We start from the raw sequence: 14617 nt of genomic DNA on the forward strand, positions 1-14617 counted from the left end.
GCCTGACTATTGGCTAATCAGTGTTTTATTAAACCCATACAAGTGACAAATCTTTACAGGGTACAAGAGCATTCATTATTCCATAGCAAAAAGTAGAACAGAAAGATAGGAAAAATGTTGAATTTTGTGAAGAAAAGAATGTGGGCATACTTAAATTGTAGACAGGGTAGGCACAGAAAAAGCCAAGGATAAAAGTAGGTTTAATTGCTAGAGATTAGCATCATGGAGCACAGGAACAATAGGACAGGGGTCTCGAGGGTAAGACCTTAGTCATAGAAGGCTCCAGGTCATAAAAATGGAAATTGATTTGAAAGTAGAATGTGGGGGTGTTTGTGTATGTGGAGGGGGAATGCCTGAGACTAATGTTTCAAAGGCAATTTACTATGCTTCCCAAGAGTATCTGAGTAGACATGCAGAGACCCAGTGCAGCTGAAATAAAAGGGGTCCTGGATACATCTCGAGCTGGCCATAGAACTTGATAGCACCATCCACATAGTGCTAACTTCACAGGCAGCCTGAATGCAAGAGCTACAGTGTCATGGAGGCTTGTACTAAGCTTCCAGGAAAAATCCAATGAGACCAAGAAATGTCTGACAGTTCACAGTCCCTGCAGGGAATTCATGTGTATTGTAGTTGACAGGACTGTAGGGGTGGTACTGGCCAAGTCTGATGCTGGGCACGAAACTACAGGGTTTGGTGTTTGCTGTGCTGCATTTCAGGCTTGCTTTGGTTCAGGCTTGCTTTTCTCCAGTTCTTTTGGAATGGGAATGCTTATTCTACCACTATATATTAGAAGAATGTAACTTTTTAATTTTTTTTATAGGAATCACAACTGAGAGTATGTTTTTGGTTTCAGGGGTCTCAGAAAAGATTTTGGACTTTTGAACATTCTCAGAACCATAAAAACTAAAGTTGGGTTTGATAGATTTTGCATTACGAGATAACTGTGAGCCTATGGGGGCCAAGGACAGAATGTTTTGGTTTGAGTATCGAATATTTCCACTGTCTCCTGTTTGAACACTTAGTCCCTAGAATAGTGATTCTGTTTGTGGTGGCTGTAGAACCTTTGGGACATAGCAGTTAGGCCCCATGGCTGACATGTTACTCTAGTGGCAAGCCTTACATGTTATAGCCCAAATCTGTTTTCTGCTTGAGTGTTCTACTTCCTTATCTAACAAAATGTGACTAGCCTGGGTCCCCATTCCTGCCACCATGAACTCAACCATGGCCTTCCGACTATGATGGACTATACCAGTGGTTCTCAATTTTCCTAATGCTGAGACTGTTTAATGCAGTTTCTCATGTGGTGACCTCCAACCATAAATATGGTTTACTGCTAATTCATAACTATAATTTTCCTACTATTAAGAATTGTAATGTGGCCAGGTGGTGGTGACACACACCTTTAATCCCAGCACTTGGGAGGCAGAGGCAGGCATATCTCTGTGAATTCGAGACCAGCCTAGTCTACAGAGTGATTTCCAGGACAACCAGGGATGCACAGTGAAACCCTGTTTCAAAAATCAAAAGAAAGCCCTTAATGTAAATTTCTGATATGCAACCCGAGAGGGGTTGTGACCCACAGGTTGAGAATTGCTATACTATATTCTTAAAGTTGTAAACCCATTTTCCCTTAAAAATAAATAAATAACAGTTACTGTTCCCTTGTCATATTACCTGTTTCTTTTAAGGTTGTAGTAAGAACATCTAGAAAAATCACTGTTTCTCTTTGGTCAAACTTCTGTTTATATTTTCTATTAGAAAAATCAATTTTGTGGCAGAAAACTATTGGACTCACAGTTTCAGAGGTTTCAGTTCATGGTTGACTGGATCAATAACTATGGAGGGTAGAGTGTTTTTTTCTTTATTGTACTTTGAGCTCCCTGTCCAGGTTTTCCTCTTTCTGTGTGCTACAGTTACCTATTCTGTAGAAAGAGGGGATTGGTCAGGTGGTTCCTGATCAAGAGGTTAAAGGCACCATAATTATTCCAACTTCAGTAATTCTGTTTTCCTTTTGTTTTAGGCAGAGTATGAAGTTACTCCAGATGAAAAACTTGGAGAGAAGGGGAAGGAAATAATGACCAAGTATCTCACTCCAAAGGTAAGAGTCCTCCCAGACTTCTCATTGGGAGGACTGGGGAGCTCTGTCTAGGAATGTGTGCAACCCTGACACACAGGAAGGGTGGCTGCCTCTGGTCGTTTGCCGTCTCCACCCAGATTATGCCTCAGCCACATAGATTCAGAAGGGGGTGGTCCAGGATAGACCTGGCATAGGGTAGGAAACCTGGTTTCATGTAAGGGTCCTCTTACTGCCCACTGCCCACAGCCCACAGATTTAGATAGGAAGGTGAGTCTCACCAAAATTGGTGTTGGAAGCTCACAGATGGGAGAAGGAAAGATACCCTCACCCATGGTTCTGTAAGCAATCTTTAAAAAACTCATTTGGTGAGCTGGTGGTGATGCGGGACACTGTCTTGACCCATTTAATGGTCTGGTCATAGCTGTTCTACCTATTTGGTTAAGCTGCTTTAGCTGAGTGGACCCCAGAAACATCTACTCCCCCGCCCTAAATATCTCTACCACCGTTTTTTTTTTTCTTTTTCGAGACAAAATCTCACTATTTCATGCTGGCCAAGAACTTACTGTGTAGTCTAACCTCAAACATTTTTTAAATTTGCATTTTGTGTGTGCACGTGCACACATGCATGCATGCACGCGTATGTTATGACATGCACAGAGATTAGAGGAGAATTTCATCAGTCAGTGAAATTCCACCATGTGGGACCTGCGGCTCAAACCCAGGTCATCAGTCATGGTGGCAAGTGACTTTACACACTGAGCCACCTCACCAGCCCCTCAAATATTTAATCTTCCTGCCTCAGCATCCTATTTGGTAAGATTATAGACATGTGCAATTATAACCAATTTTTGATTTCTTTTTTGAAAAGTAGCCTCCCTTTTGGTCAAGTGTGGTGTCATTGTGAACAGCTCCTTACCCCTTAGGGCCAATGATTGTCTTGTTCAGTCCAGTAGACATTGGGCACAGTTTCTTGATTAATGTCCCAAGTTAATGATAGATCAGATCACCACACTTGCAGGACCAAAGTCCTTGCCCCATTCTCTCCCAATACTTAGTACTTGTTCTCAAGCACGCGTGTTCATCAATGACTACAGTTGGCATGGCATGTCCTTTCCATGCCGAGGGCAGTGTCATAGCCAAATGTGTGACTCGTATCATTCTGCTACTCCACATACCTACTGAGTGGCTGCCTCTGACATTTTACAGATCTCATTTTCTTTCTTCTGCCCTGGCTCTTCCTCACTCTGCTTCCATCCTAGCCACACACTTCTGTTTATGGGACCTGCAGACATCACTAATTCTTTATAAAACTAGCAGAATTAATGCTGGTAAAATATCTCTCAAAGCAAAAACTGCCCAGCTTGCTCTGGTCAGTGTATGACCCCACAATATGGCTGCTCCCTTCATCTGTGAGCCATTGTATAGCATGCTATCCATGCCAACATGCAAGTGGTTCATCCTCTTGACTCACAGTCATGGCATATGAAGCAGCTGAAGGTGACTGCATTTCTGGTCTAGCTTCCATGTAAAGCACAGCAAGCACTCTGAATGTGCATAGATGATTCACGTCTAGAGGCAGTGTTCCTAAGGGGAGGGAATATGCCGAGGGATGATGGTGACGACAGCTCCCTGACCGAAATCCTACTATGCACACATACAGGCAGCCAGGGCCTGCAGACCTCAGAACTCATGCTACCACCCATGGACTCTTTACCACCTTCCTACCACAAGTGTACTAGGTCTGGCCCTACTCTTCATCTGTGCCACCATTGAAGCTGCCACCTACATGTGTCTGCCCAAAACAATGGCAGCTGAAAATGTTCACTTGCTGTATCAAGCACTAACTCAGAGTCCTTTTTATTATATTACTATTGATATTCCACCCTATAGCTGAAGAAAGGGAGAGTTGCCAGCTGTCGCATCCCAGGTCACACAGCTAGAACGTGGCAAGGCCAAGAAGCACCATTTACTATTCCTCCCGTTCAGTACCCCCCCCATCATCTGGTGGAAGTAGAGAGTTTCCTTTGCCTCAAAGGGAGTAGGCTCTGTGGTCTGTCTCAGTGTAGGGTGTCAGAAAGCACTGGGCCTGATCCCCTCTCTCTCTTTGCTGCCCCTTCTTTTTCTCCAGTCCAGAGCCTCTGTCAGAAGACCCTCATCTTAGTATTCGGGTTCCTCACCTCTGTTCATGTTGTCGCATCTTCTAGAGGCATGAGGCCTGGATTCCCTCATCAGCTCAGATGGTTTTATAAGTGCCTTGGTGCCTGCCAACATTTGTTTTTCCTAAGTACTCCTCAATTTCTGAAATTTAAACCACACCATCTGCTGCAGTCCAGGGGCTTGGGGGAGGCCATCCCCTGGGTTGAGTGTTTTCCTACAATAAATTTTGAACTGCTTATTAGCTTTTCCTGGAGGAACTTTCTCAAAAGCCTGCTTCACTTCTCAGCAATGCAGAGGCCCAGGTACAGGGGAAGCAAAGGACTGGGTGAGGACCTGAACTAGACGCTGATGGCTTCACGGAAGCTGCAGAGCCAATGCTCCCAAACTAAATTATCCTCATCATAGGCCTTTCTTCAGGATGCACACCAAGTACCATCTCCCCCTCACCCACAACTGACTAGTTCAGAGACCCTGTGATCAGTACCGTGTAGAAAGTGTTACACTGCAGATCTCTCATGGCTAGTGACTCGGGAACTTATCAAAAGCTCTGAGAAGGCCTGAAATGAGGAAACCTGTTTACCTATTGATAAAGAGTTTTCTAAACTTTGTTTACCAACTTTTCCGTTTTATGGCCTATTGGCACTCTTGGGCTACAGAGCAAGAAGACTTATCCAAGGGCTGTCATGGTCACACCTTTTGGGCTAACTTACTTTTCCCTGTTACTTTTCTACAGCCATACTAGCTCCAGCCCTACGACTTTCCAGGCCCATCTTGATGTGCAGGCCCTGTTGGTCTTTGTCCTTGCTGTTTAAAGAATGTACCACTCTCTGCTCCATCTCTGCTACCCTTGTGTCTGCCTTTTCCTGGTTCTCATGCCTTCCACTGTCCAAGGCCTCCTTTGCCACTGGCCAGTCCATTGCTCTGAGTACCCTACCTTTTTGTTGTGTCTTCTGTGCCTCAAGGTGGGGATCTCAGGACCTCAATTGGATGATAAGCTGGATGATACAAGTCAATACTGCGTAAAATGTTCTAGAGCCCAGATGAAAATCAATTGAATGTTTATGATGACAGCAGTGTTAGAGTTCATGGTATTTCCATGGTGAGTCTCAAGAAACTGACAGTCCAGCCAATGAACCAGGGGAGTTTCTAGGAGGGCATGTTGCCAAAGCAGATCTGAAAAGAAGAGGAGGAAACCTGGTACAAAAGAAGAAAAAAGAGAAGAATTTTTCGTGGACCTCTGTGAGCACCAGGCACACAAGTGGTACACATGCATACATTGCAGGAAAAACACTCATATTCATATATATATAAAATAAATTACATTAGATCTTATAACCATCACTTGAAAGTTCTAATTTATCTACATCTTCATCTTTCTCCCTTTTCTCACTCCCCCTTTTCACTGTGTATCTCTCTCTCTCTCTCTCTCTGTGTGTGTGTGTGTGTGTGTGTGTGCGCGTGCGTGCGTGCGAGAGAGAGAGAGAGAGAGAGAGAGAGAGAGAGAGAGGAAGAGAAGAGAGGAAAGAGAGAATGAACACAAATGAGCAGAGAGAGAGCTATTGAGAACATTTGTGTGGGTGCTTTCACATGTGTATGCACGTGTGGAATCCAAAGGTTGATTTTTAGGTATCTTCCCCTATTGTTCTTAACCTTATTTTAGGAGACAGAGCCTCTCCTTGTACTTGGAGTTCACTGTTTTGGCTATACTTGCTGGCCAACAGATCCTGCGACCTGCCTGTTTCTGCTTCTTCGGTGTTGGAGTTGTAGGTACACCATCACATTCAGATTTTATGTGGGTCCTAGGTATCTGAACGCAGGTCCTCATACTCATGCAGTGAGTACTTTACCCCCAGAGCCATTTTCTCAGCCCTCAGTTTTCTGTCTTTATTTTATCAACCTTAGTGGTATGAGTTAGTTTCTTGGTACGATTTTGATTTGCATTTCCCTAGTCACTGATAGTGTTTCATCTTTTCCTGTGCTTATTGGTCATCTGTATATTTTCTTTGAAAAAGGTCTATTCAAATGCTCTGCCCATTTTTAAAGATAAAGTGTTGATTTACAAGAATTCTTTGTATACAAGAATTCTAGATACAAGTCATTTCTCAAATGTATGATTTGCAACTATTTTCTCCATTGTGGATCTCATCTTTTCACTTTCTTGATGGTATTATTTGAGACATTTACAATTTTTTGATGAATTTCATGCTTCATTTCTTATTTTCATACTTCATACTTACTTTCAAATGACTTGTGCTTGCCTTGCCTTGCCTTAAGTGTTTTTCTAAGAAGTCCTCTGTTCCTTTGGGAACAGGGTGTGTACAGAAACAAAAAGAACAAATCCTGGTGTACATGATGTGTCATGAGCCACTCTTCCTCTGGAGAACCAAAACCTTGATGTCTGTCAGAAAAAGGTCAGGACCAAGCCTGACCCTTCATAACCATTCTGCATGAGCATCCTTCAGTTGTTTTCTGTGATAGCCTTTAGATCCTTCGGAGTACAACACTACACTGTCATGATTTCTTACAGATCTTCCCAGTAACTCTCTAAGAGGGCACTTGTGCATCCACTTTACAGGCCAGGCAGCTGAGGTTTGGGAAGAGAAGCTAGTTCAGAATGGACTATCGAGTGACTTGCCTCAGCAGTGCTATCTGTAGGGCATTTTCCTGTGGCTCATTTTATTTAAATCTTAATGACTAAGGCCTGACAGGTGGTTCCCACTTTAGATCTAATTTTGCTAGAAAGTTTAAGTGGATCCATATGAAGCTCAGTGCTGGTGCATTGATGCCCCCTGCCTCAACCTGAACACACACACACACACACACACAAAATCATTGACAAAAGCATCTTACAAGAAGAAAGGGTTTGTTTGGCTTACACTACCAGATCACAGTTTATCACTGAGGGAAGTCAGAGCAGAAGCTCAAGCAAGCCCTGCAGGGGGTTCTTCCTAGACAGGAAAGGTAGACAGGTGGGATCAGCAGATTTGACAGAGTCACTGTAGTGTTCCTCTGTGGGATGGCGAGAATACCCAGCCCAGGCAGTATTTGGAGTTTATTTTTGGACCAAAGGACCTCTGGCAGGATATTGTTCTCCCTGCCCTCTGCAGACATAGGATTGTCTCTTTGTTTCTATAAACAATGACAGAGTCGTTTTGATTTGCATTTCCCTTATGGCTAAGGATGTTGAACATTTCCTTCAGTGTCTTTTGGCCATTTGATACTCTTCTGTTGAGAATTCTCTGTTTAGATCTGTATCCCATTTTTAATTGGTTTATTTGGTATTTTCATGTCTAGTGTCTTGAGTTCTTTATATATTTTGGAGATCAGTTCTCTGTCTGATGTGGCTGCCTTTTTGCCTTATTGACTGTGTCCTTTGCTTTACAGAAGCTTTTCAGTTTTAGAAGGTCCCATTTATTTATTGTTGCTCTCAGTGTCTGTGCTACTGGTGTTATATTTAGGAAGTAGTCTCCTCTGCCCATGTGTTGAATGTTAGGTCCCACTTTCTCTTCTATGAGGTTCACTGTGGTTGGATTTATGTTGAGGTCTTTGATCCATTTGGACTTGAGTCTATTTGTATTCTTCTACATGCTGACATCCAGTTATGCCAGCACCATTTGTTGAAGATGCTTTCTTTTTTTCCATTGTATAATTTTAGCTTCTTTGTCAAAAATCAGGTGTTCATAGGTGTGTGGATTAATATCCAGGTCTTCCATTTGATTCGCTTGGTCAACCTCTCTGTTTTTATGCCAACACCAAGCTGTTTTCATTCCTGTAGCTCTGTAGCAGATCTTGAATCAGGGATAGTGATGACTCTGGACATTCCTTTATTGTATGTTATTGTTTTGGCTATCCTGGTTTTTTTGTTTTTCCATATGAAGTTGAATATTGTTTTTTCGAGAATTTTTTGTGAAAAATTGTGTTAGGATTTTGATGGGGATTGCATTGAATCTGTAGAATTCTTTTGGTAGGATTGCCAATTTTATTATGGTGATCCTACCTATCCAAGAGCATGGAAATCTTTGCATTTTCTGATATTTTCTTCAGTTTCTTTCTTCAAAGATTTAAAGTTCTTGTCATATAGGTCTTTCCCTTCTTTGGTTAGTATTACCCTAAGATTACACCAGTCACATGGCTAGTATCAGGGACACCAATGATAGCTTATGCTGGAGAGAATTCAGAGTAAGGAGAAAGAACACTCCTCCATTGCTGGTGGGAGTACAAACTTGTACAGCCACTTTGGAAATCAGTATGGCGGTTTCTCAGAAAATTGTACCTTAAGATCCAGCAATACCAATCTTGGGCACATACCCAAAGTATGTGCAATCATACTATAAGGGCATTTGCTTAACTATGTTCATAAAAGCATTATTCGTAATATCCAGAACCTGGAAACAACCTAAATGCCCCTCAACTGAAGAATAGTTAAAGAAAATGTGATACATTTACATGATGGAGTACTACTCAGTGGCAAACAATGACATCTTGAAATTTGCATGCAAATGGATAGAACTAGAAAAAAAATCCTGAATGAGGTAACCCAGATCCAGAAAGACAAGCATGGTATGTACGCATTCATAAGTGAATATTAGATGTAAATCAAAGAATAACTAGCCTATAATCTAAGACCCCAGAGAAGCTAGGTAACAAGGAGAATCCTAAGAGAAATATAAATAGATTCCCCTGGGATGGGGAAATAGTCAAGATCTCCTGAGAAATTTGGGAGCATGGGGGTGTGGAGAGAAGGAAGGACAGAAAGGGAGGAGAGAAAAAGAGGAAAGGGGAAAAGAACTTGAGGGAACGGGATGGTCTAGATGGGGAAAGGACAAAGAAGGAGAACAAGGAAAGAGATATCTTGATTGAGGGAGCCATTGTGGAGCTAGAAAGAAACCTGGCACTACAAGGATGACCCCAGCTAAGACCCTAAACAGTTGTGGAGAGAGTACCTGAACTGACTTTTCCCTGTAGTCAGAATTGATAGCTATCTTAAATGTCGTCAAAGAACCTTCATCCAGCAACTGATGCACAGATACAGAGATCCACAGTGCAGCACTGGACTGAGGTTCCAAAGTCCAGTTGCAGAGAGGGAGGAATGGTAATATGAGCAATGGGGGGGGGTGTCAGGACCATGACTGGGATACCCACTGAAACAGCTTACCTGAGCTAATGAAGCTCAACGACTCCAACCTGACAGTGGGGGAACCAACAAAGGACCAAACTAGGTCCTCTGAATGTGGGTGACAGTTGTATGGCTGTGGTAGACTGTGCGGCCACTGGCAGTGAGACCAAGATTTATCCCTACTGCTTGTGCTGACTTTATTGAACCTATTCTCTTTGAAGGGATACCTTGCTCAGTCTAGATATAGTGGGGAGGGCCTTGGTCCTGACTCAAAGCAATGTGCTATACTTTGGGTGACTTCCCATGGAAATCCTTGCCCTCTCTGAGGAGTGAATGGGAGGTTAGATGGAGGGAGGGAGGGGGAGGGGATGGAGTGGAAACTGGGATTGATATGTGAAATGAGGGAAATAAGTTTTTTTTAAATAAAAATTAAAAATGACAGGGTAAAATGGAAGTTTGTTGCTATTATGGTAGATCTATCAGCCTCCTTTTGCACAAAAGAAATTCATCCCTAATGTATGTTTAGCTCTCTGGGAAAGCAGCCACCCTTGAAAAAGAAAAGGGGTTGTATGAAAAGAAATAATGATTCCTAGTTTGCTTCTTAATTTCTTGACCCCTCTCTTGCCTATTGTACCCTCTCAGTGGTAGGTTTTTCTGCCCCAGACAGTAGCACCAGGATGTTGAGCAAAGGCTGGTCAGACTGGTTCTCAGCTCTGGCCTCACTCCTTGTCAGGACCACATAGAAGACCAGTCCTGCTAACTTCTAGTCCTGCAAGCATCCTTGGAGCCTGTATTAGTAACTTTAACATCATTGTGATCAAGTGCCTGGGAGAAACAACTTCAGAGGGAAAGGTTTTAGGGAGTTTCAAAGTTCATCACAGTAGGAAAGACATGGCAAAGCAGCTCCATCTATGGTGGCAGAATTTTCTTTTTTTAATTAATTGTTTTTCCATTCAAAAATTTACACTTCCTCCCCTCCTCCCATTCCCTTCCTGCTCCCCTACTCACCCTACTCCCTCTCCCTCCCTCCTTAAGAGAGGGCAGGGAACATTGCTCTGTGGGAAGTCCAAGGCCCTCCCCCTACATCCAAGCCTAGGAAGCTTTGCATCCAAATAGACTAGGGTCCCAAAAAGCCAGTACATGCAGTAGAAACAAGTCCCAGTGCCTTTATCAATGACTTTTCAGTCAGCCCCCATTATCAGCCACATTCAGAGAGTCAGGTTTGATCACATGCTCATTCAGTCCCAGTCCAGCTGGATTTGGTGAGCTCCCATTAGAACAAGTACACTGTCTCAGTGGGTGGATCAACCCCTGCGGTCCAGACTTCCTTGCTCATCTTCTCCCTCCTTCTGCTCTTCAACTGGACCTTGGGAGCTCTGTGTCTGTCTCTATCTCCATCCGTCGCCAGAAGAAGATTCTATTGTGATATTCGAGATAATCATCAGTGTGATAGTGGGGCAAGGCCAGTTCAGGCACCCTCTGCTCTGCTGCCCAAGGACCTAGCTGGGGACATCCCCGTGGACACCTGGGATCCCCTCTAGAGCCAAGTCTCTTGATGACAGAATCTTGAGGTGTGCTCTGATCTCTTCTCTGTTTCTTTGATTGAACTCTCTGACCAAAAGCAACTTAAGAAAGGAAAGGGTTTTTGTTTTGTTTGTTTTGCTTTTGTTTGTTTGTTTTGGTTTATACTTTGAGGTCACAGTTCATCACTGAGGGAAGTTGGTAGGAACTCAAGCAGAACTCTGAAGCAAAAACCATGGAGGAATACTGCTTGCTGTGCTTTCTCTTTTGTTTACTTAGGCTCATGCTCAGGTAGCTTCCTTATACAACCCAGAATCACTTGCTCCAGGAATGGTGCCACCCATAAGTGGGCAGGTCCTTCTACATCAATTAACAGTCAAGACAGTCCCTCACAGACAAGGTTGTGGACCAACCTGATAAAGACAGTTGATCAATGGAAACCTTTTTAAAGCTGTGTCAAGTTGACAGCTAATGTTAATAGGAAACTACTTATGTGGCAGAATACCAAGAAACAGGGAGTGCAGGCTGGTATCAGGGCATGGGTATAACCTTCAAGGCACTTATGACCTACTTTTTACATCTAGGCTCTACTCTAATGCTTCCACAACTTTCAAAATATTCACAAGATACAAAACAAGCATTGAAATCGTTAACCCTATTGAGGACATTTCAGATTCAAACAGCAGCACCTTAGTTTGCTCATCTAAGAATTGAAGAGAGCGAGTGCAGGCCTGGACTCAGTATCATCAGTTTTCATAGATATCATATTTGCAGACCACAATTACAGTGATCAGCATTTTTCTTTTGAGTCAAATCATGTTTTAACTAAAACAAAGTGAGCTGCAAGGTAAACCAGTATGTATATAGGGATAACTAGAGAGTAATGCTCTGGACATGATGAACCTTTCTCACTGTATGGTGATTAGTATGTGTCAGAGGTGAGCTAATCATATACTAGTACACTGCTGAGATTTTCTTGATGGGACTTGAAGAAGAATTGAACAGGATAAACTTTTCTGAGTACCTCGGTGTTATTTGTCACCCTGGTTCTCCTGAGACCATTCATTATCTTCAGAAATGCTCTATTCTTCCTAGCTAGTGATGCATTATGGGATGCTGACTTGATGATAATAAAGATAGTGTGGCCTGGAACAAGGATCTCTGAACCAGGTGACACAACTTTCTGATATAGGTAGTGTAGAATTGACCAACCTGTTTGTATTGGATATTTTTCCTGTTGCTGTGACCAATTTCTGGTTAAACAACAACAACAACAAAAACAAAAAACCCCAACTTGATGAAGGAAGGATTTATTTTGGCTCACTGTTTTACAGTGTTTGGACAAGAGCACTGTGGTGTTGGGAGTATGTGGCTCTTCCCTTTACATCATCATGGACAGGAAGCAACAGGAAGGGACCAGGAAAATTTATGGCTTATAAAAAGGTACTCCTAGTATCCAACTTTATCTAACTAGGCCTTACCTCCCACAGTAACCCCATCTCCTGGGTAATCTGTTTGAATATTGGGTCTATCAATTGATGAGTCCTTAAGTCAGAACCCTCATGGTCCAGTTGTTGGAAAAGCACTCAAAAAAAAAAAAACATTCAGAGGTAGATTTTCCTATAGATTTCTCAAGTCTAGTCAAGTTGACCTGTAAGATTAGCTATCACACCATCTAGCCAACCTGTGGTCTCCAGGGCAACCAAGAGCATGGGAATTACCCCTACAAAAGTACTTTCTCCAACCTTCTTCATAGACCACGAACTCTATACACCGGGCCTGAATCTGGCTTTTCTCTTCCACTGAGATTATTGATTCCTGTCTCCCAGAAACAGGAATGGATCTTCACCCTGTTGTCAACGAATGTAATGAGTTCAGAGTCTGCCTTTGCCTTAATAAGGGGTCTCTCCAAGTGGCAGGCTGGGGTGGAAGGGTGGTGCAACCATATGCCTGGCTTTTCAGCTTCTTGCCACAGTACTGTGAGGAGAATTGAGGGCAGAAAAGAATTGGAAAGAAAGCTTGAGGGTGGGACTTTTGAAGTCACTTTCTATACAAGTGCCAAGTAGGCTACTTCCTCCTGTTTTCCAGAGTACAGGCAGACAAAGAAGATCTTCAGTAGTTAACCAGGCTTCCCTTTTGCATTTCTTTCTCACTCCTTAGGATCTGACTGTAAGAATAGTTAGGATTCCACTTAACCCGGTTGAAAATTACTGATCTAAGCCAGATTGTTTATTTCCTACATGAAGAAACAGGCCCAGAGAAGGACTGGTCACACAGCTTGAAAAAGAAGACTAGAATCACCCTTGCAGAACTTTGCAAGACCCTGGGCAAGAAACATGGATAAATAACATCAAAAGTGCACTGCTTGGCTTTGTTTTTGTCTTTCACCATAGGTGGCCTGCATCTAGGCCCAGATTCCCCGTAGACTGTTCTTTTGTGGTCAGTAAATGTCTAGATACTGTACCATGTGTAGTGCTTGAGCTTATTGGAGTAGGCAGTTGGTGCCACCCCATCCTCATCTACATGTTGAATTTATTCTCTCTTACCAAAAGCGGGTTTTCATGTTGGAGGTGGGAAGGAGAAGCATTAATTACTGTACAGCACATGGGACTTTATGCTTTTAGCTCATTCCAGTTTCCGTATAATTCTCAATGAAAAACAACAGTTGTCTCCGTTTTACCCTAAAACACATTGTTTAGTAATGATAAAGAAGGGGAAACTGTAAGCAGGGACTCAAATATGTGTCTGCAAATGTCCAGATTGCATTATTTACAACTGGACTGGAATCCAAGTGTCCATCAACATATAAATAAATAGATAAAATATACCATATATGTATAGTGACATATTTAAGTCCACCAAATTCTGATACATACGACAGCATGGCTGAAGCTCAAAAACCTTGAACTAAGTGAAAGATGCCAGATTTAAAAGTGTGTGTGTGTGTGCACGCGCACACGCCACAGTATACATGTAGAGGTCAGAGGACAACCCATGGGAGTCAGTTCACTACTTTTACTATGTGGGTCCCAGGGATTGAACTTAACTTGTAGGCTTGGTAACAGGTGCCCTCAGCTCCTGAACCATCTGGCCAGCTCAGGATAGACAGACTTACAGAAATTACATTCAGGTTTTCCAGAAAGGATGTGGAGTGTCCACTTTATGGGTACAGTTTGTGTTTAGGGTGACAAAACGTTTTAGGAAAAGATGATTGAAAGAGTGAACTCAACACCACTGAACTGTACACTTAAAAATGATTAAGATAGCATATTTGTAAAAGTAGAAGAGTGACAGATTAAGAGTGAGGCTGGAATGTAGCCTTATTCTGTAGAGTCTGGGCTCTTCAGTGTTTGGGCTTCTCAGAATTTAACACACAGCAAAATTGCCCCCTGAATCAGTTTCCTGGGTGTAGCTAGAGTGACAAGGCACTAAGAATGATCAAGTCTCAATGTGAGGTGGGGCTGTTGTCTTTAGCTTGCTCATGCTGATTGGACTCCCCTGTCCCTTAGTCTGGACTTCTGTTCCACTTGCAGTGCGTCTTGATCATTTTCTCTTGTAAACGTCCTTCTGCACAAATTGTTCTTCATTCAGATATACCTCTGACTCCTGAACAGTTTTTCCTGGAAACAGAATTGTCTTTGTCTACAGCCTTGTTTCATTTCAGCTTCTCATAGCAAGATGAAGCAGGTCCCTTAGGGCTTTTTTCCTTTCTTATGACCTTTCAGGTCAGAAAATTGGACATC

General features: G+C 42.7%; 1 protein-coding gene across 2 annotated transcripts in view; it reads left to right on the forward strand.

Annotated features, from left to right (window-relative positions):
- The window catches only part of Grk5 (G protein-coupled receptor kinase 5), a 206795-nt gene that overhangs the window by 143936 nt on the left and 48242 nt on the right, over positions 1-14617 (forward strand). For both annotated transcript variants that reach the window (XM_075974572.1, XM_075974573.1), the window contains one exon: positions 2024-2101. In XM_075974572.1, coding sequence (XP_075830687.1) covers positions 2024-2101 — 78 coding nt within the window. The remainder of the gene's footprint in view (positions 1-2023; positions 2102-14617) is intronic.

Source organism: Microtus pennsylvanicus, chromosome 5 (genome assembly GCF_037038515.1).
Source record: "Microtus pennsylvanicus isolate mMicPen1 chromosome 5, mMicPen1.hap1, whole genome shotgun sequence".
Lineage (NCBI taxonomy): Eukaryota > Metazoa > Chordata > Mammalia > Rodentia > Cricetidae > Microtus > Microtus pennsylvanicus.